A 21,699-nucleotide genomic window follows, 5' to 3' on the forward strand; every position below is an offset into this window, starting at 1 on the left:
CTGACTGATAGGCTAAAAAGGTACCAAAGAAATCTAAGCAGTTCCATATTGGAGGGAATTTTCTTCCTTTTCTTGAAATGCAGAAATTTCAAAGTGCAAAGTGATTTCTAAAGCGCAAGCAAAGACAACAATAGTAGGATAGTCTAAATCACTAATTCTGGATTTCCAGATGCAATCTATCATGGAAGTAGGTGATCTCATACAAAACTGCAGGAAAGAAAAACGTTGCAGAAGAGGAATGCATAAAACTAAATGCTAGCCATATACACTAGCCCATCGATGAGTTATGATAATTAACCCACAGCAACACCAGAGAGGATTATTAATCTATAACTAATCTTGAGAATATGAGGAGGGCTGACCAAGTTCCTATATAATGACCAGACCACACAATTATCCCTTGTGCCTGGATGAGACGGAGCAAGAGGAGTATAAAATACCCTGAAGGATGCTAAGATGTTCAACAGATGTTCACCGCTTAGCGGAATGGAAAGCAGCATAGGCAAAAGGACTGGTGATACAGGCCAGACCTGAGATAGCTGGGAAGAAAGGCTGGTAGGGGTAAGTTTCTCACTGATCCTTCCGATGCCACGAGCTTACAAAAATAAGTAAAGGCAACCTGAATTCCTTGGACAAAATCCCTTGATTTCGTGCCAATTTGCTCTAATGACATTAAATCTTGTTTTGAAACCGATGAGGTTATACAGGGTAAGGGCAGAAACTGGATCCCTATTCAGGGAGATGCTTATAGTTCTCTAGAGGATGACAGGTAATAACACAAATAGAGCTTTTGCCCTTTACACTTGGCATTAAAAATGCCAAGCTATTCCCCTTTCCACACTCTATTATGACTAGTTGTTTTTGTTAATAATAACAACTACTGGTAGCACAGTAGTGCCTAGAGCTCTTAACCAAGATCAGTCCTATTGTGCTACGTACTTTGCAAACACCTAACGAGATGGAGCTTGCAGCCTCGCCCTGCCCGGGAGCTCAACTCTAAAAAGACAAAGCAGTGAACAGATAGGAGGAGACCAGAGCGCGGAGAGATGGGAAGGGAATCAGCCAAAGGTCACATCTCAATGTCAGAAGGAAAAGCAAAACGAGGCGCCGGGCTGGATGGTTGCCAGCGCCAGCCTGTGCTAGCAGCAGCCTCTCGAACCTTGGTTGATTTGCACTGGTGCCTTGGTGATACTTTTCCAGAGACCTGACTCTGACAAGGCTGGCTCTTTCAAGACAAAACCTGCACAAAATCCCCAGATTTCTTGCCCATGCTTTCCTTTTGTGATGCAGCTGTTTATTGGCCTCTATAGGTAGCACAGGTTAGCTAAACAACCCGATTGATTAAATTTTTACGCTGGTACCTGGTAGAACATTACTGACCGATTTGAGCCCACGGTACGGTTAACCAGAATAGTTTTGTCTCTTTTTGACCCATGCATCCTTGCTTCTTTCTTGTTATAGCACGTTATTTGACATAGGCAAACAGCTGTTGGTCTCCTCAGCTCCCGCTGAAGGCAACAAACGTCCAGTGAGAAATACAAAAGCATGTTTGATAAGAGGAACTACAGTCCCAACACCAGCCTTTCGTCTGAAGGGATGGCAAAGCGCTTTCCAAGACCAATTAAAAGCTCCGCTCAGCTGCGGGAGGCTGGGAGACGGCAGCCGGGCTGACAACTGGCGCATCCTCGCCGCAGAAGGATGGGGAGGTGGACATTTCGATCAAGGATATGAACGCAAATCCTTGTTGCTACCAAGGGTTATAAAATCTGTAATAGTGAATCAGGGGAGGACAGACAGGTTTTGTGCTTTTTTTTAATCCCTTGAGAGAATTTCAGCTGTTTCTTGCCTGTGAAATACATGGAAATAAACTTGAACACCCTGGGAAAAGTTAAAATAGATATATTTCAGAGAATCTAAATGCTACAATATTGTTAACCCCAAAACCCGGAAGAATCGTGAAATTTTAAGAGGAGTCAATTATTTTTCTTTGGGTTTTTTTTGGCACACTGCACTCATGTTTTCCAACTTCTCAACTGCAGATACCAGAACTTACTTTTTTTTCTGGAAAGCAGTATTTTAACATTATTAAATTGTTGTTGACGTGGGAAGCTTAGTAAAAACACCAACACAACGTTTAATAAAAACACCAACACTGAGACAAATGCCAATGCTGGTGATGCAAAAAAAACCACTAAGCCATTTCATTTGACTAAACAGAGTAAGAAACAAAGGCCTCTGAATTGCTAACAAGTTAAATCGCAAATCGTAGGTTTGGCTATTAAATATAATATACCACAAGAAACTTTATCACAAACGATTAGAGCTGGCATTAATTTGTGCTCGGCTTCCACTGCGTACAGCCCAAGTGCACCCCTGAGAGGGGAAATCCTTTTGCCTGTGGAAAATAACTGCGAACTTTGCCCTATGGCGAGGTTGCAAGAGGCTGACACAGGAAAAAAGAAGTGAGTGGAAGGGATCTGACTGGAAACACAATAGCAAACTTAAAAGGCTCTGAGAAATGAAAAGTCATTCCAAGATTAGGGTCTCATTCAAAAAAATAACAAAGACGTTTTCTGGTATGTGGCTGAAAATAGATTCCATATGAAAACGCTTAGTAGAGCTTATCAATATTTTTCATTCTCAGCCCTCTTTGAATAAATGCAGCATTTTTAAAAAACTAAAATGGCATTTTTAAAACTTCCTGAAGTTTAGACACAGAAGTTACACAATTAATGTCTTCATTTCTCAAACCAATAATGCAGTTTTAAAGATTTTGATGTTGCAATTCCTTCAAGGTTTTTTTTCCTTCCATCTGCCTGATCTTGTCCTCACTTCTCGTAAAAATACTACAAGTGAGGAAAAAGAAAACAACTTTCCCTGCCTGAAAACTGAACTGTCTCAGAGTCAGTTAATTCAAATGTTCCAGAAGCTTTGTGGAAAATTTAGAGAAAGCACTGAGAAATGTTTACCGTTTTCAGACCATCTCTAGCATTCAATGAATCTTTAAATCTCTCTTATCAGGACATATCTAAGATTTTGAACCCTGTAAAGGACTGTCGCAGACAGAATTTGTTTACTTTTCTATTAAAAAAAAAAACACTGATGGAATGAATCTGAAATGTAATTTTAAAAAGACAAAGCAAACGAAAGAAAACTGAGTTTTCTCAGATTGCCTAACATCTGTTCATAGTACAGCATATACAAGTAAATATAATAAATTCAGTTGTTTAGCAGTAAAAGCACACCTGGGGAAAAAAGCTGTTATCGTGTTGATACATTAGATATTGAAGCCTTGCAGCACAGAGTTAAACTGCTTGTAAGTACAGGCTTAGCACTACCAGATTTCTTACAGGGTACATTAACCTGGGAGCAGAGATGGTCACAAATGGCACACAGGCAATCTCTCATTTCGGGAATCTCAGCCAAAAAAAATAATACCCAGGCTCCCTAGAGCAATTTTACTCTAAAAATTCACTCCAGTCCAAACGGGCGAGAGATGTTGCTGTCTAGCTTTATAACTCCCATGCTTTCCTTCCAAAATAAACTCCGGCTGAAAACCTACAGCCTAGGCCACTCAATACCCTGGAAAGAGGGATGGAGAAGACCATGTAGGAGAGCACCACCTAGTGACTAATACCACAATAATATCGCCGCTGAGAACCACCAGAGGAAGAAAAACAAACACAAAACTTTTAGTAGCAGTGTGCCACGTCCAGTTTATTGTCAGATTTTTTGCCTCTTTGTCCTTGGAGAGGTCTCATTTTTGACCAAATATTGTTGTAAGTCAAGAGGCAATTTAGTTTAAGTTCAAAACACTGGGTTTTGGTAAAAACATATCCTCTGTTTTAAAACAGGCAGGTCTTCTATTAGAATTTGCACTTTAAACACCGTAAATATGCAGTGTAGGAATCTGGGAATCCAAAACACCAAAAACTCAATTCTGCAACCATGACTCAAGTGAATAATCATGAGACATCTGTGGGACTACTTCCAGGAGTAGGAAAAGCAGCATATGTCTCCGAAAGTGCTTAGAGCAGTACAATTCTGCCAATTTTATCATGATCTCCTATCTGCTGGTTGAAGCCGCAGCTTTTGGAGTCAAGTGCTTCCACGTGAATCTAAATTTTTAACCTAAAAAGAAAAAAATGAATTTCTAACTCTTAAGTACAGAGAAAAAGCTTGGGGAGGTGCGAGACACACGAACTCCCAAAACTAGAAATCACCATGAGTAATAAAATAAGCGTATTTTAAAATCTGTTTGAATGCCACTGCGAGAGCGTGGGCAGGGGTTTCTGGAGATGACAATAGCGAGCAAACTCTCTGAACCTCGCTCTTGGGTGCAGCAGCTCAGGAGATCAGCCTTCCAGGAAAGACCACCGCGCCCCAGGCCTACAGGCTCGCTCTTCTGCGGCTGCCTTCTCCTGTTTCTGAACAGCCCTGTGCAAGAGGTTGGAAAACAGTTCTGCATTGCTTTGGGGAGGAGAGGGGATACTGACAAATCCCATTTATTTTCACAGATCAAACGTGGCAACTGCGAGCCATTACAGTTGTATTAACACGTACAACTTGTAACTACAATGCATCTTCTTCAGCAGAGTAGCCTAAATGCATATACAGCCCCGAGACCACCATGTACCGTATCGCTCCTCTTTGTGCTTCTATTAAAAATATAAACTAACATACAAATCTAATTATATGGCTTGTTTCTTCTCATTTCCTCAATTAGCTCCATTTTTCTGGGATAGTAGAATGAAGCAACCTGAAGTAGCAAACATTTCCTCTTCATTGCCTGAAGTCCAGCAGGTCATGTGGTTGTAATATGCTATAGGAAACTTATTTTACTGTGTTTCTGTTGGCGTTTTCACCATTATGTGAATTTTTTTGCCAGTTTGTATCCTTCAACTGGAAGTCTGCGTAGCATCTAGGCTACATCTTCAAGCAAAGGACTTTTGCAAGCTGATGCCCACGGTGGCTCTGTTTAGAGGTTTGCTCCTGTGGGGGAGCAGGCAGGTCTTCCTCCTGGTTGCTTCTGAAAGCATCTTTCTGCACTGCACTTTCCATCTGCGCTCTCTTTGGTTTACCATTAAGGTCAACTCTGTGTGTTTTTCCCACTCTGCCTGTTGCATTAGCGGCACTCTGAAAGCGAGACTTTCTCTGGATGGGAAATGTTTGGTGAATTTTTAAATACCATTATTGATTTCACATTAATTTTATTTATGAACCAGGAAAAGCTCTTATGCAAGGCTGTAACAGCCAAGAAATATTTGACAACTTGTTTAAAATCTACTGCCTGGAAGCAGTCTGATAGATCAAGTAATTTATTCTCCTTATTTTTAGATATATTCTTTAAACATACCTTATCTTCACTGATTAGCATTATCCATCCTGAAGTATATAGCACAAAAAGTGATCACGTATTACCTGCAGCAGAGGTGACTACCTCTTGGACTTCTGCTACACAAAGTATGGATATTTTGCCCAAAGCTTTTTTTTTTTTCCCTTTCCTTCAATGGCGCATGATTGGAACATAATGATTTTGCCTCTGTACCAGCCAGCACTGCTCTGTGGCTTCTGTTTTGGGGTATCAAACCTGTAAAAGGGCAGATTCTTTCGTCTAAGCATACTTCTTGCCTGTTACATCAGTTTATTTCACATCCCGTAAGCCTCCTTTTGGATACAGATTATTGACTGCTCTTTAGCGAATAACTTTTTAGTCATTCTTTGGCCTCTGAAAATTATCTTTGAAATGTTTTATGCAAGAGTATTCATTATGAACAATTAATGCACTGAAAACGTCAGCACCTCAAGAAGGCATTATATAAAAGATGAGTAAACTTACGTTCACGCATCACTCAAACTTCCTGCACTTTTCATTCTTCTAAACGTATGTATCACATTGTAGTACAATACCTTATATGAATTTGATGACCTGAATGGAATAATGTCAAAACTGCCTTACTGTGTGTTTTAGAAAAGGAAAGCAATCAATTAAGAGTTTTCTTTTCTCTACCACTATTTTTAGGTAAGACATCTGGCAGCTTGATAGTAATTCAAAGTACTTACCCTGGAACATCTCTTCGCATGTTTTTAGTCAGAAGCCCAAAAAAATTGGTTCAGAGGAAGCTACAGTCTACATAGAGACATTGATGTAAAGTGAGAAAAGTCTTTTGTATCAATTGGAGGGTGAAAGGGTTACTTGAACCCACTTATCCTGATATTTATTAGGTTTTAAAGTGTAGAACAATCTGAATTTAAACCTCTCAAACTTTTCCCCTTGACATGGGGAAGGATCTTGGATTGTTTCACTTCATTTAGTAAAGTTTAAGCCTTAAAATTGATGCATGTTTCGCATCACAGTCCAAACACTCTAGAAAGTATTTTAAAGATACTGCCAGCTAATTAAACAAATCCAGGAGCAGCAGATTCTAATCTAATTTACAGCAACGCGTGAAGTAACAGCATCGGTCACTTCAGTCGGTTTGCACGGCTGGGAGGGAGATGAGAGCATAGGTGACTCTACACGACTAGCTGCAGTCACGGGTAGCACACACCTCTCTCGTCATGGCACAGAACCACACCTAGGAGAAGACAAGCAGAGAAGTTCAGCGGCTGGTTCCTCCTTGGCAAGAACAAAGTCCCCCCAAAACCAGAAGGACCTTCAGCTCTGAGCTCTCAAAGTCATCGATCAACTTCCTTCTCTGGTTTACAACGGCCGCTCTTCCAGGCCGCAATACGAGTGCCGTCTTTTTACCTTTTTAAGGGGAGAGGCACAAGAAGGCTTGTGTTCATCAGAGAAAGGTTTATTGATTGGGCTTTATTAATTTTTTTGGCTGACAGAGATAATTGCTAAGTTTAATACTGAATTAATAGTGGTACGAATTTTAGACAAAAGTCATTAGATTGCAGACAGATCAAGGATAAATGTAATGCCCATTGTATGTCTCTCATACACTACAATAAGGGAAATATTGTTGGAATAAGGTCTGTATTTCAATTCAATTATATTTGGCAGGTCAATTAGAATTGCTCACTAATTGTAATATAAATATTTCCTTTTTGAGTATGCTACAGTAATGGTTACTTTTCCCCTTTTATCTCACAATACGAGTGATGAACAGGATGATTCTAATTAAAACCAACGCCAAACATTCCATTCCCCAATCTTCATCTTTTTATGTTCCTTCACTGACTGCTCTTCCACACCTCCAAAAAATTTGACTCATAAATCAGACTGCTACCTTCTTTCTCCCACACCTCACGGGTTGAGTATGGAAATACTACGTATACGTAGTCCAACACAGTGTCTTGCAACAGAACGTAGTTAGCTGTCAAGACGCTCATGCAGGCTGTGGAAACTCGATGACTGTGATAGCTGGACCTCCCCTACCCACCCAAACATGTTCAAAGCTATGCAAAAGCCCAGCACTGGGCTGCCACAGCCCAGCACAGCCCAACATTGACTACTGCAACTAATGTCATGTTGAAACAGAGTTTATACAAAGAAAATTTGATTTGATGCTTTTCCTTCTCCTCATTTTTTTTCAGTAATGCAGAAAACAACTGAAGTAAAATGCCCGAGTCCATATTTTTTGTTGTGAAAAAATAGTATGCTACTCTATACTGAAAGTGGTTCACACAAGTAATGCCATCTACCCAGATGTAAATCTAAAAAAAGAAAAAAAACCAACTTGCAGCAAAATGTGCCTGGTTTTGCCAAGCAACATTACAAGACAAAGTAATCCATTTAATCACACACTAATAAGATCACCAGTTCGATAAAAAAGGAAGACAAAGATCAGCTGTTAAGAAATTAAGATTACAAAACAAAAAATAAAGGTTGAACATCTATAAACTTCTAGAGCAACAGCTAGTCTACCTATCTCAAACGTGCACTTGCAGTGACTGTCAATAACCTGTATACACAAAACAGCATAGACACATCACTTCCCTTTATCCCATTCCTAATAGGAAAATTCTCTAAAATATTAGACTAGTCTTGTCTTACTCAAGTTTTCCTTCTCATCTTAGCTGAGACTTGAAAAATACATGATAATCTTGATTTTCCATTTTCCTCTTCTGCTTTGCTGTGAAGAAAACCATAAAAACTTAAGCTGGGGAACGAGAAGATGTAAGACTTTCAGTGACTCAGTAAATCTGAGTTTGTAGTACTGGACACAGACAAGTGGAGGAAAAACAGACTTTATTTAACATATTTAAACCAGTTGTTTTGTAAGCTGTCCTTACAGTGACTATGCATTTACCTATACTATATAAATTTCTTCAAGGCCTAGATCACACTGATGCTCATCACCAATAGTCAGTGGAGAGGATTTTACAGTGCTATTGATCTCACTTCCACATGCATTCTTCTGAACAGATGATCTCTTCTCCATCTCTGCTTGTCAGCATAAAACCGATGAGATCCCAAGACATTAGTTCTAGGCAACAGAGAGAGGAGAGCATTTTCTATATGCAGCATGGTTATTCTTTACCAGTTAATTTGAGTGAATTCCTGTTTTTATGTCCTTTGCATAAGGAAAAGGTCACATATCTTTTGGTATTTACGTTCACATGCTGAACATATAGTCATGCTTGACATATAGTCAAGGCTAGAGAATACACACCTATAGGGCATATACCACACTCTGCTAAGGAAGCAACGCAAGCACTCAGTTCCCTTCAACTGCAAAATCCTTGAGCCTTCCAGGGATGCGACCTACCGCTCCACCACTCACCTTGGCAAGCATCAATACCCATCATCTCCAGGTCAGCTAGTTAGTGGCAAATAAGCATTCAAGACTCAATACAAAGACTGTCACCCTGAAAGTGAAACAAATCAATATTCCACACAGAACAGCCTTTACTCAAATTCCTGGAGTCTCAAGATGGACAGAGATTAAAGGACTATGCTTCAACCAGCAACACCATAGTGAAAGGCATCAAGAACGGTATGTTTGGAGAACGGGAGAGCTGACCCACTGAGGACAAGAGGACAGAGTTCAGATCTCACTGGAGAAACAGGGTCATTGGGAAGACAAAAAGATCACAACCAAGCCCTTGACTGATGTGGTAAAGACGGGATAGGAAAACCTAGATCTAGAATAACTTAGGATGACAGCTGAGCAAGGATTCAAATGGAGTTACCTGCAGCATGCTACCCTGAAAATGTATTTTGTCAAAGTTATCCTTAGCAAAATACTTTCTGCTGTTGATTAGCTGACCCTGCTGAGGTACAGAAATGTTTACATGTAAAATGGAATACAAATAGGAGCACAAATGTCCCTGCTGTGGATAACTGGAAAAAACATGGAGCACTGAAAGAAGTCATCGTAGGCATTGACCTGTAAGATACTCCTTGCCAACTTATGTGCCACTTACCCTCAGCAGTGGAAGTCCAGAGCTCCTTGAAGGCAACAACCAACATCACCACCACGTGGCAATGGAGAGAAGTGAACTGCTTAAAATCATTACATGGCTTAATGCCTATACTCACTGTGTGATCCCAAGTTGGCCATCTTTTAAGTACATGCTGCCACCTGCTTAAATGGATAGCTCAATCAAGAAACATAATGTGGTGCTTCATCAGCAGTCCAAACAGATCCTACAGCAGAGCAGCTACGTCTGAAAGCATTCCAATAAAACATATCTAATTAAAGGTGACTTTCACCTGAAGGCCCAGGGAAGGGCTGAAGGCATGCTTCCAGGATCACAGTCAGCCAGTCTGTATGCAAGCTTCCTTCACCACACACGGGCCATCCTTTCCCAACACTTCTCTGTGTTAACACTTGCACATGTGCCTAAAAAATAGCTGTGCTTTCAGCTGGATTAGTTTTCAGTCGGATTACCTCCTTGATCTGCCTAACTGTGCTACTGCATAAATGCTAGTTGACAGAACAGGGGACATGGTACGGGCAGCAAAAAGATGCCTGTGAAGACCAGGATTGCTTCTTAATGGCGATGACAGTTTAGACCCTAACTGCAAGATGCTCTTCAGGACATTTCTAAGGAAATATCTTTCAGTCACAAGGATAACTAGACCTTTTCCCCCCACTCACCAGATAAGCCATGACTAAGAGATCCAACTGAGACTGCAAGATGGAGAAAAAGGACCTAGACTCCTCTCTTATAGCTGCCCAACCTAGAGAGGGAGCAAACTGGCAAGACATACACATATGACGTGCTACACGTTTGTTTTTTCCCTGGGTAGGTTCATGGGAATTGATTTCACAACCTTTCTATATTTAAAGAACTCTGTAGAAAAGGATACAGTTTTGGAGCAAGATATTTAAAATTACATTGGTTTACCAGGCAGCAAAGTGAAAAACTGTAACATTCCTCATATTCCTTTTTAGCATAAAGAACTTGTTCCCACCAGTAAACAAAATCAGTTGTTGGGAGGATAAAATTGTCAGATAATAGCAATAGCACTCAGACCCACCTGCTCTCAAGATTTGAAGTGAAGGCAGTTGTACCACATGTATGCACGTGCTGATGGGGAGACTACAGACACTTTCAGCTTCTCGTCTCCAGGACTGAAAGAAGTATCACTTCTCACTGCTGACCCTCCTCCGTATGGAGATACCGAATCCCATTTAAGAAGCACTCTTCGGATGCTCTACAATGCCACCAACAGTTTGACACATTGAAAATGAAGATTGGGATTTCTGGTGCTCCTTTCAGGTTGAGCTGCTCATAATGAAGATGAAGCAAAGTGTCCTTAACTGCTCCTGCCACTCTAGGCCTGTCTTGGATAAACATCAGGGAGCATGAGTGCTTTGTAAAAATGGGGAGCTCAGAATCCCACTGAGAGGTTTTTGGGGGAGAACTACCCCCCAAACCAGCAAAATCTTCCCTAAAGAAGCCATTTTTTTCTTTGGTAGGCCTAAATCTGGAAGCAGGCCCTCAGACAACTCCAGCCTCTTGGTATTAAATGATTGATTTTTCCAGTTGGTAGTATTGGAGTTATTTCTTGTAAACCTTTCTCATTTGGGGCCTGACTCAATTCATTACATTGAAAGATTTGTTCAGGCTGTATCTTCTCCAAGGTAACAAACAACAGACATAATGGCCATATTTGGGGGCAGGAAGCCCTAGCTCTAAAGACAGAACTTGTCATACAGACACATTGCTGATGCAACGAGCAAAAACAAAAGTAGACTCCAAGAAATAAGAATTGAGTCCAAAACAAATTTGAAACTAGAAACTAACAGCAAGATCTAGGGAAATATCTTAAATCTGAGCCACAGACTTGAAAGGAACTACAAGTGTAAGGTGTAGCCCATGCTTTTTTCTCTGTACATGCATGTTTGAAAAGGAGTAGTGAGAAGCAAACCTTGAATGAATGACAACCACCAAATCAAAATACCTGTCTCAGTATTATATTAAGAGTCTAGCAGATCATTCGGGACAATCATGCTGTTTTGACAGGCCACCCATAAAATTATGTGATTTATACCCAATGTATTTTAATTAATTTTAGCAATGAAGCTTTGTATCGGTTCAGACTATCTGAAACATCCAAATTCAGTACAATCCAGAAGACCAAGCTTGGGGACTTCAGTGGAAGGCAGTGAGTGTCACTGGGAAAACAAGGCTTAAGATGTAGACTGGATGCTTGAGACGGTTCCACCTTCACATGCAACAGATGTCATCCACTCTCCCTCCTCAACATAAATTCCTGTCATTGACTGTAGGCTGGTCTGCACAGTGACATCTCTGCCCCAGCGCTACATTAAAATTCTCATTCAGGCTTCATCTCTAGTATAAGCTGTTGCTCCTTTCACTCTGAGCTCCAGACCTCTTACACTCCTGATTTATAGCAGGGATCGAACATATCATCTTTCTCAAAATTTCATTGACAGAGGTAGCTATTGAGCCCATTTCCCACAGGCTCCCACACACAGCACATCAAGCTGTACGAGCAAGCATGGTACCCAGCCCCGCTGCAAGCCTGCTTCTGACTCACAAGTGCCAACAGCCTTGCCAGAGGCCAGCACCCAGAGCTCTGTGGCAGCAGCCCACAGGATCACACCCCCACCCCATGCCTCTCCCACCTTATTAGTGACCCAGCAATACAGAACTAGGTGCTTTTTCCCCCCATCAGCTGACATCCCTCAGATGGGAAGAGCTTCATACTCCCTCTCCTGAAAATACTCCCCAAAAAAATCCAAAAGGCAGGTGATTTGTATATATCTATCTGGTTATAAAGTTTCTACCAGGACAGCCAGTAATGTTTTAAAACTCAGACATCATCCCTCCAGGACTTTTTTCAGCAGTTACTTTTATTAAAAAAATCAATGAGAACCAAAGTACTCTTCAGGCTTCCAGAGAGCTTTTGTTCGGGCAGAATCAAAATTAACATGTTAGATAAACATGCTGCAACAGTCATGTAAGCTTATAAGAAAAAACCACACATTTCCCCACACCGAGGCCTTTATTCTTCCTGCTGTACCAACCTGGTTTCTGCAACAGAAAACATCCCAGCCACAGACATTCACACAGAAAGCAACCCACTAAGGTCAGCTAACATCAAGCTATGTTTCAGGAGACATGGATTCCAGGTAAATGGAAGGTCTTTCCTTTAGATTTAAGATTTAAGTCTTTCTCTCTAAGAGTGGGAGGATTTAGCTGCATTAGATGGGATGTAAAACACAACTGAGAACTGAGGGTCAGAGAAATCGCAACAAAATGGCATTAATATTTTTGAGCCGCAGAGCAAGCAGGTTCAACAAGCTCTAGATATCACTATTTCCAAAAGGCTCACTTCTTCCAAGCTTATAAGAAACAACCCTCTAGGTTTAAAGAATTTAAAGTCAGTAGTCACTGGGTCAGTCCCAAATCTTCAATGCAGTATTTTTAGTCCAGGGATATATTAACAGCTTATGAGATGGTTAGAAATAATAGGCAAAAGTCCTATGCTTCTGAAAGCAGTAATGTGACACTGTGGAGAAAGCCTTAGATAAGGACTTCTGTACCCTGGGTTCTATTCCTGGCCCTGTTAATAGCCTGCAAATGCTCCTGGGCAAGTCATTTCAGCCCTTTTTGCTTCACTTTCATCTGTAAGGAGAGGGATAGACACGTGGCTCCTTTGCAAAGCCATTTGAACCGATTAAAAAGCATGATAAAAACTGACTTCTTCTATTTCTTGTTCAAACCCACGAGCTGTAGCTAAAGGCTCTGCGGTGGGCTTTGTGCAAACTGCAACACTGCTCTCAAAATATTTCTTGTTCTCTCACATATATTAGGAAGCAAAAGCTAGTGAGAATATTGTGCATTTTCCAGTTAATTACAAGCCAGCAATTCAGTGGTTTTTTCCAATTTGCAGTTTCTGAACAACTTTTAAATAGAGCTTTAGGCCATCATATACAAATTGAAGTCTGTTCTTACTTATCTTTTGTGAACCCCTTAGTTCTAATCCACAGATCACCACTCATTGAAATCTATTACCCTAGACTTGTTTTGATCAACTGTTAAAGCAATACTCACATCCTCAGGGCAAGTAAGGATCATAACAACTTACATGAACCTGTCCCACATTCAAAGCATTTCTAACAGTCTCTGAAGCAAGGCTTTTCAGGTTGCTAGTAGATGTACACATTAAAGGGAATAAAATAGTGGTGATTCCTGCAGATCGCCCTGGCCTGAATCAGCTTTGCTGACTTAACAGTTTACACTGCCCCACACCCATTTCCCAATCCTGCTTATTCTGTGGCCCCACCATCTCTAGTCTCTCATCTATTCTCTACTGAGATTCTAGAAAAGGAATACTTAACTGTTCCATTACCTTGATCAGATCTTCAAGTTGTTTTAACTGTCTTCTTCACTTTAGAAGTCAGCTGAATCAAAGTCACTCTTCTGTCTCTGCACATCACCCTCGCAAACAAATAGGAAGCCCTATATCAGTATTTCCTTCGCTACAACTTGCACTACTTCTCTCTAAGAAGCTGCCTCATTAGCTACAAAGCTCTATTCTGCGTTAACTCGTAATTAACAAGTTACTGTTATTATCACTAAGCACTCTGTGGCATCCCTTCCTCCATGCAGGAAGGAAGGTGATCTCTTCAAAGCAGCAGCCAACTCTTCACGTACATACAGAGAACTAAATATCATTAACGTTTAAACACATAATACATTTGAAATTCAGAGCAGCTTAGAAGATAGTCTCACATGATGAGCTAGCACTTGACAACTCTGCCTAAATTGCTTATGCTGTAAATGGTCCAAGTAAACTCTTCACCCAGGTCTTATGCCTTTCTGTTCATAATGTGAAGTTGTTCGTGGGTCACCAAGAGGTGATCTGTGGCCAACATAACCAGTCTAGCAAGCATTTATATCGTAGACAATTATGCAAAAGAAAAATCACAATATAGTTTAGTTCCACTTTCCATTCCTTCTCTTCCCAATTTAAATAAAGAAAAAGCTGTCTTGACAAAGGCAAAATTATCTTGGCAGTATAAATTGCAGCCACATTAGAAATACAGATGGCTTAAAGCACCTCCACAGTGGTCACCACAATGAAGCCTTAATATTAGTTTAGACTTTCAGTCTCATTTTCATCACAGAACAGTGTTTTTCTTCTCAGAGGCTATACAGCAGCAATGGAGGCACAGGATGGCTAAGTATAACATTTTAAAGATTGACCTACAAAACTGAAATTATAGTGATCAAGTCCCAGTTGTCGCAAATCAGATAGGATAGATTTAATTTTGCTATGAGAAGAGATACAGAGTTCTAGTCAAAACTGTTTTGATGAGTTTTCAGGCTTTCTAATGTCTGGCCTTCTAAAGCGCAGCCAGTATTAGATGAGAGCACTTAACTATTTCTCTCCTCTGTGCCTTATAAGCTACCAACAAATGCTTACAGGTATCACTTTTTGCACCAGTAATTTATTTAGTAACCTCATCAAGTTTGTCTTACTCAGCATATGAAGTTCTCATCGTATCAATTCAGAGCATTTTTCACAAACTTCTGCATAACCTTCTATAGATTGCCCTCAATACATTTTGGCTAAGTCAGTGAGACCACATATTGGAACTGCTTATACACAGACTCACATTCTTCCCATTTACACCAAGTTTTGCCAGACTCCCACCACTATGTCCTTAACATGAGTTACCACCTTAAGAAGCCGATTACAAAAAGTGTTTTTTAGGCCAAGAGATCATTGCGTTTCAAACTAGTTCAAGACTTTCTTAAAAAGTCTAGAGCCTGCTCTGATTCAAGTTTTCAATAAAGTTTTATTCTACTATCAGAAGCTTTAGATTCTTACATGCTTTAGGTGAAAACTAGTTTGTCATCCATCTTGACCCTTGAACAGGTTTTCAAACATTTAGACAGAGTACTAAAAGTTTGGAATATACCAGTATTGAGCAATTTCAGGTAACCTTGCAACACTAAGCATTCATCTGCTAAATCTTGGCGAACAGAGCACAACTAGAGCAGTTGAACAGAAATGCAGTTAAACTATTAAAACACTACATTTTAAAGATTATAGATTTTTAATGATGTGAAAATCTGTAACCATGTCACAGTAAATTCAGGACTGTTCTTGGATATGGTCATTCTTCCCATTCAAGAGTTAAAGCACAGTTCCACAATGCTGCTATCAGAAAAGATATTTTTATGATATGTACATGTAATTGCGTAGCTCTACAGAATGTTTAGTACGCTAGCCTGGCAATTGTTACGACAGCAACTGGCCCCAAACAGAGTAACATTTATTCTATTTCCCTATGAAGTTCTTTTCACAAGAGCTTAACTTTATTATTTCGTCCCCTCCTATTAGAGAAGGTGGCAAGACTTACTTTTCTCAGGCACGGAAAACAATCCTCCAACTGTTTGTCCAGTCATTCCTCATGGTAACAAAATGCCAAGTCTAAGAAGTGCTCCTTAACAGCTGCTGTAAGATTTCTGGTCTGATATGAGCTTAAAAGTACAATTCCACTGTCATTTGCTTTAGAAGCACAAGTATAAACGTTTTTAAAGCTTTTTTTTTAAAGCTGTCACTTCCTGAAGTTACATTATACCTTCATTTGTCAGCTTTGAACAAGCTCCTGCCTAATGTGTTTTTAATTACAACCATTTATTTACATTTTATACCAGATAACACACTTCTGCTTTTCAGGCACAGACATGGGCCCTGGTTCTGCAGGCTCCAAGTGCTCAGTTTAAGTCGGACTACGCACAAACCCACCTTTGCAGCATTAGAAGCAGACTCCTGAGCGACCCTGTAAAGAGAAGATATCTTCCTTACTGCTTGGATTTTGCCATCCATTTTATTAAGTGATTTCTGAAAAGGAAAAAAAGCACAGCTAACTTCAATAATTTTTTTTTCTGTTCTCAGGCTACCAGCTGAGCACCAATATGGCAGATATAATAAAGCAGAAGCCTCACACACTGCCTAAAACGCCAGCCCAAGATACAAAGCGTATTGTTGCACGAGCAAAAGGCAGTGCAAACGCGAGTGTGCCCACTCACCAGGGACGACAAGCGTTCCCCGAGTGAGAGAGTTGCCAACGAGCAGTCAGGGAACAGGCAGCCAGGCCATGGAAACCATGACGAGAGGGCACCCCGGGCCAGGCCCGCCGCCAGGGCAGGGTTACCAAGGCACACCGTACACACAACGGGGCGCCTTCGGCAGCCGCCGCCCGCCCCCCCCGCCGCGCACGGCCTCGGCGGAGGGCTGCGGGCACCGGGGCGCCTCCCGGCTCCCTCTCCTGCGGCGCTCCCACCCGGCTGCCCGCCGGCAGGCTCCGCGGAGGTCCCGGCGGCACCCGTGATGCGGGCCGGCCGCGGACGGGCACCCGCGCTGCCCTCACAGAGCCCGCTCCCGCCGGCCCGCCCCCTCCCTGACCCACCGGCCTCAGGCGGATCCGGTGGGACGGGACGGGGCGGCGCAACGCGGCCCTAGCAGGCCCGGCTCCCGCGCCCTCTTCTCACACCGCCGCAGCGGCGGCGCCCGCCGCTGCCAGGCCTGCGCCTCGGCCCCGCCATTGCCGCTCGGCCCGGCCCCCGGGCGGCCGCCACCCCCCTGCGCCCGCCGCCCCGACCCTTATATCCCGCTCCGCCACCCCACCCCGCGCCGCGCCGCTCGCCCGCCCGCCCCTCCCCACCCCGCGCCCCATAGAAGCGGCGCGGTGATTGGCCGCGCCGCCGCCGGCCGGCTGTGTGGGAGGCGGCGATTGGCGGAGCGCGGCCGCCAGCGGCCGCCTCCCCGCGAGTGTGTGTCTCTGGCAGTGTCAATGGCTCCTCCTGCCACGGAGCAGCGACGGGCTTGAGACGGGCAGGACCGCGGGGCTCCTTTAAGAGAGGGATTTTCGGGGGGGCCGGGAGGGGGCCGCGGCGCGAACGTCCCCCACAGCCAGCGCTCGGGAGAGCCAGCGGCCGGCGGCTCCTCTGCCTCTCCAGCGAGCCGGCGAGGAGGCGGCAGCGGCGGCGGGACCCGCGCCTGGAGACCCCCCCCCCCCTTCCCTGCTGCCCGCTGCTGCGAGGCGGCCGCCCCGGGGCTCCCTCCTTCCCCCCCTCCCCGACGAGGCACCGGTTGCCGGAGGATTTCCCCCCCTCCCCTCCCGCCACCCACACGAGTCGGCAAATGAACTCGGTCCGAGCCGCCAACAGGAGACCCAGGCGAGTGTCCAGGCCGCGCCCGGTGCAGCAGCAGCAGGAGAGGAACAACGCCGCCGCCGCCGCCGGGGATCGGGGTAAGCCAGGCGCCGCCGCGCCGACCGGGGGCCTGCGCGGGGTTCGCCGGCGGCGCTGGGCCCCGCCGCGCCCGGCCGGGCACCGGCAGGAAAAGCCCAGGCTGCTTCACCCTTGGCTCCCGCTCAGGCCGCGCTTTGTTTGGCTTGGGCTCTGCCCCGACTCGGGGCCGCTGGGCCCTGCCGCCGAGCGGGAGGGAGGGAGGCGGGGGCTCGGCCCCTTCCCCGGCCGCGCTCCCACGCCCGCCGGGGAGGGGGGAGCCGATCGCCGCGGGCCCCTCGGGACGGAACGGGGCGAACGCCCCCCCCCCTCGAGCCCCCCCGCCCCGTCCCCGGGGGCTGCGGGGCGGCGAGCCGCCTTCGCCCGGGAGGGCCGGTGCCTCCCCGCGGCGAGCGGCGGGCTGGGCCCCCGGGCCGGCGGAGGGGAGAGGTGACGCGGGAAGCGGCGGGGCGCGGGGGGAGCGGCGCCCGGGGGCCTGCGGGGCGGGGGGGGGGGGGGCGGTGGCGCCGGGCAACTTGCGCCGACACCTTCCCCGCCGCCGTCGGCGAAATGGTGTCCGGGGGCGGCGGCCCGGGTCTCGCCGAGCCTCCGCGGCCCGCCGCGCCGCGCAATGTTTGCTGCGCAGTTCAGCGCCCGGCCTTCGGTTACAGCGCCCGGCGGGGGGGCGCGGGCCGCGGCCGATCGGCCATTTATTTACCTCAGCCACACCGCCCCCGCCCGCCCCCGCCGCGGCGCCCGGCCGCCCCGAGCCGGCCGGAACGGAACGGGGGGCTCCGGCCCCCCGCGCCTCAGCCCTGCCCGGCGGGTCCGCCCGCCGCGGTGGGGCCGGGGCCTAGCGTAAAAATGTTGACAATTTGGAGCTCATGGGGGAAAGCACCATTGTCTGAGGGGATGGGGAAGCGGCGAGGGGGGATTCCTCCCCTCGTGGAGCCCGGAGCGGGGTCGGGAGCGCTGGGGTGCGGGGGTGGGGGCGAGGGGGTGGCGGCCCCTGGGCCCTGGCACCGTCGCCCCGGCGATGGCTCTCGGGGTGCGAGTGTGCGTGTGCTCCGTATGTGCAGGGCTGGATTTTTTTTTTTTTTTTTTTTTTGAAGGCGAGATGGGGGTGGGATTGGAGGAGACATTTTGCATGTCTTATCTGGTGGATTGGATTTTAATTTTTTATGCATTGGCTGTCACAACTCTGGCATGATAAAGGAGACTGATCGGTGGTGCAGTTTTAGATGTACAAATGTCTTTTTAAAATAAAAAAAAAAGCCTTCATTGTCATCCGAATGTCTTTTGTTTGAGTATCTAGGATATCACATCGAGAACAAGGTATTTTAACTACGGAGATGCATCGTGATAAATATTTTAGTGCGTTTTATGCAATCAAAACATTTTAAGCAAATGAAGTAAAGAAAATTTAATCTGAGGAAGTATTTTTAATTCTCCATTCCTCCCCCCTCCCCTCCCTCCCCTTCCTTCCCCCGCCCCCCCTCGCACACATTGGTCAGAGCAAAGAATGTTACCCAGACCAGATTGCTGTGTATATAACCAGAGGATGTGATGTCTTATGCCCAATTATGGGTCTTGTGTAAACCTTCCAAAATCTTCGGTAATTATGTAATTAAAATGACTTCTCTGGTATACTGACATTTAAAAAAAAACAAAAACAAAAAAAAAAACAACAAGAAGAACTTCCTCCTCTCAATGACATGCACCGAGGATTTTCATCATCAATGTTCCATAGGCAGAATATAGAATTTTTTCAACCCCGCAGTTTTCTTTTTCTTTTAAACAGATAAAAATATGATTTCTAAAAGGCATGCGGAAAGGTGTGCTTGTGGATTAAACGCTGTGCTTATTCAGTTTTACATTGGACTACCTGTCTCAAACTGTTCATATGTTATTTATTTGCTAAAGATACAAGCAGAAACTTTTTCTGTTAAAATATGAGGCTATAATTTATTTGTATTACTCGGACGTTTTGTGGAACTCTACATTCACTCTTTTTTTTTTTTTTTCATTGTTCATTGCTGTTTACCACTCAGTGGTGATAAAATTGTAACAAAATCAAGTTCCACCGTTGGTTGAAATTACTGTTCCATATGGATCACCGCTAGCTTTTTCCTTCCATTTTTGAAGGTCAGTTGTGCTAGGTCTGACTTGCCCCAAAATGTGTCAACAGCATTAGGGTCTTTTGTTACCGGCTTTTTATATCTACATTTGGGGTGTCTCTAGTGCAGTTCCTATTCCTATCTCAGAAGTTGCAAGGTCTGATCCACTGTCTCTGGAAGCTCATGCCAGTTTTACCTGTGACTTTGATCGCTGTGTGCAGGGCTGTTACTGTAAAGGATGATGAATAATGCTACTAAATAATAAGCCAATATACTAGGGTTAGACTATACCACACAAAACAGTGGTGACTTTTTTCACCTTTATTCCCAAGCAATGTAGGTCATCTTAAAAAAGGCTGTACAAATGCAGCAGCGTAAGTTATTAGGAAAGGGTTTCTATTAAACGCAGATTTAAATTTGTTTAAAAAAATTGTTATTAGGTAATGTGAGTGCAGCTGTGATTAAATGAAAATTATTCTTTGTTATTATTAGTTTGTTTCCTCCTTCATATTAGAGCACAGTAGTTATAAGTACAAATATCACGGAACAGAGTTGATAATGTAGCACATAGTTAATCTTTGGAACTTCTTGTTGTTTCATATCATTAAAGTAGATTGCTTAGTAAAACGTGTACTAGATCTTGAGCTTTATTTATTATTTAACGCTGCATAAGTAGACAGTGTTTTGCAGCTGTGTAACAGCTGTTACATTTTCACCACTGGGTAAAAATCAGGTTGTGACTCCTGTTATTAATAAATAGATTACCAGGAAAAAATGGTTTTATAAAAATCCTCCATCAAAGGTTCCTCGTAAGGGTTTAAAAATCATACAAAGCTATGTTTTGTACTGTGAAGCGATTCTTATTTTAATATATTTTGTATATGTAGTATGAATATATCCAATGAATGCAGAATCATGCTATCTGTATTATACATTGAAAAACAATGATTGTGTACCTATATTCTGATTGGTGCGGAAGGGAGATCACAAATGACTGCAGATGATAAATTTTTCTCCCCCAAACTCCCTGGGTTGTACAGCCAAGATAAGATGTCATCAGGATATACTTCCCAAGATGTTTTGCCTTATGTTCTGCTGTTCACACCTCCCTCCATCTAAATTAGCCACTCTGGCTACACTATGCTACTTCTGTTTTACCTTCTCCCTCCTGGTCTCTCCCCAGTCACCAGTGGGGCTGCCAGTGGTTTATTCTGTGGGTTTGGAATTCTGCATGAAGGTTACAGAATAGATGGGCCCTTTCATTTTCTTTAGGACAATGGTCTACCCAAAAGGAAATCTGGACTGGGTGATGTCTGTGTTTAAATATTCCTGTGTTTGCTTATAGTGCTATTTTTTTTTTTTTCTCCTTGAGGGTATAGGTTTGGCTACAGTTTTAGGAAGAAGACAAGGTTAGACACTTACTTAAAAAAAAATAAAATCTTGTCCAGAATGCAGCTGAAACTGTCAACCTCAGAGCTATCACATGATTTTTTTTTCTTGTTTTTGTTCTTCTCAAAATAATAACTACATTAGTGCATATGTGCTTCTTTATAACATCAGCACGTTACTGGATATGGTTCTAATGAGGTTCTGAGCTTCATGTCCAGTATTACGTGCTTTTAGGACTGGATCCTGTATACTGTGAAGTACCAAACGTGTAGCACCATGGCAGCTGCGTCTGCCACAATCCTGCGCGTTCCTTTTACGTGGTAGCGGTGTCCATGTGACAAGGCAGTGAGCTGCCTCTGGAGCTGCCTGCGCCAAACGCTAACTGCCTTTCCCCCCCCCCAGGTTGATTTTTGGCACAAGTGCCGGTATGAGGGAAGGGATAACACTGAATGCCTGTGGGTGTGGTGGGACTGTGGCAGCTCCGATTTAGATTGGGTTAAGCTGGGTCAATACTGTT

At 44.0% G+C, this 21,699-nt stretch overlaps 2 protein-coding genes across 5 annotated transcripts in view; one reads left to right on the forward strand and one right to left on the reverse strand.

Moving 5' to 3' along the window:
- The window catches only part of FOXN2 (forkhead box N2), a 116,489-nt gene extending 99,465 nt beyond the window's left edge, over positions 1 to 17,024 (reverse strand). The window contains exons 1-4 of one of the 3 annotated variants that reach the window (XM_087774884.1): positions 16,857 to 17,024; positions 16,193 to 16,288; positions 13,784 to 15,924; positions 10,439 to 10,745 (exon numbers count right to left, since the gene is read on the reverse strand). The gene's annotated coding sequence lies outside the window, so the exon portion shown is untranslated. Of the gene's footprint in view, positions 1 to 10,438; positions 10,746 to 13,783; positions 16,464 to 16,856 lie in introns of those variants that run through there. The other 2 variants (XM_087774887.1, XM_087774885.1) reach the window with 2 other exon arrangements.
- A 163-nt stretch (positions 17,025 to 17,187) lies between these two features.
- Positions 17,188 to 21,699, forward strand: part of FBXO11 (F-box protein 11) — a 79,724-nt gene continuing 75,212 nt past the window's right edge. The window contains exon 1 of one of the 2 annotated variants that reach the window (XM_087773647.1): positions 17,188 to 17,699. In XM_087773647.1, the coding sequence (XP_087629773.1) occupies positions 17,591 to 17,699 (109 nt within the window). In that variant the 5' untranslated portion in view covers positions 17,188 to 17,590. The remainder of the gene's footprint in view (positions 17,700 to 21,699) is intronic. The other variant, XM_087773646.1, reaches the window with a different exon arrangement.

This window comes from Nipponia nippon, unplaced genomic scaffold, assembly GCF_047370975.1.
Source record: "Nipponia nippon isolate SJK-2023a ecotype South Korea unplaced genomic scaffold, ASM4737097v1 scaffold_4, whole genome shotgun sequence".
Lineage (NCBI taxonomy): Eukaryota > Metazoa > Chordata > Aves > Pelecaniformes > Threskiornithidae > Nipponia > Nipponia nippon.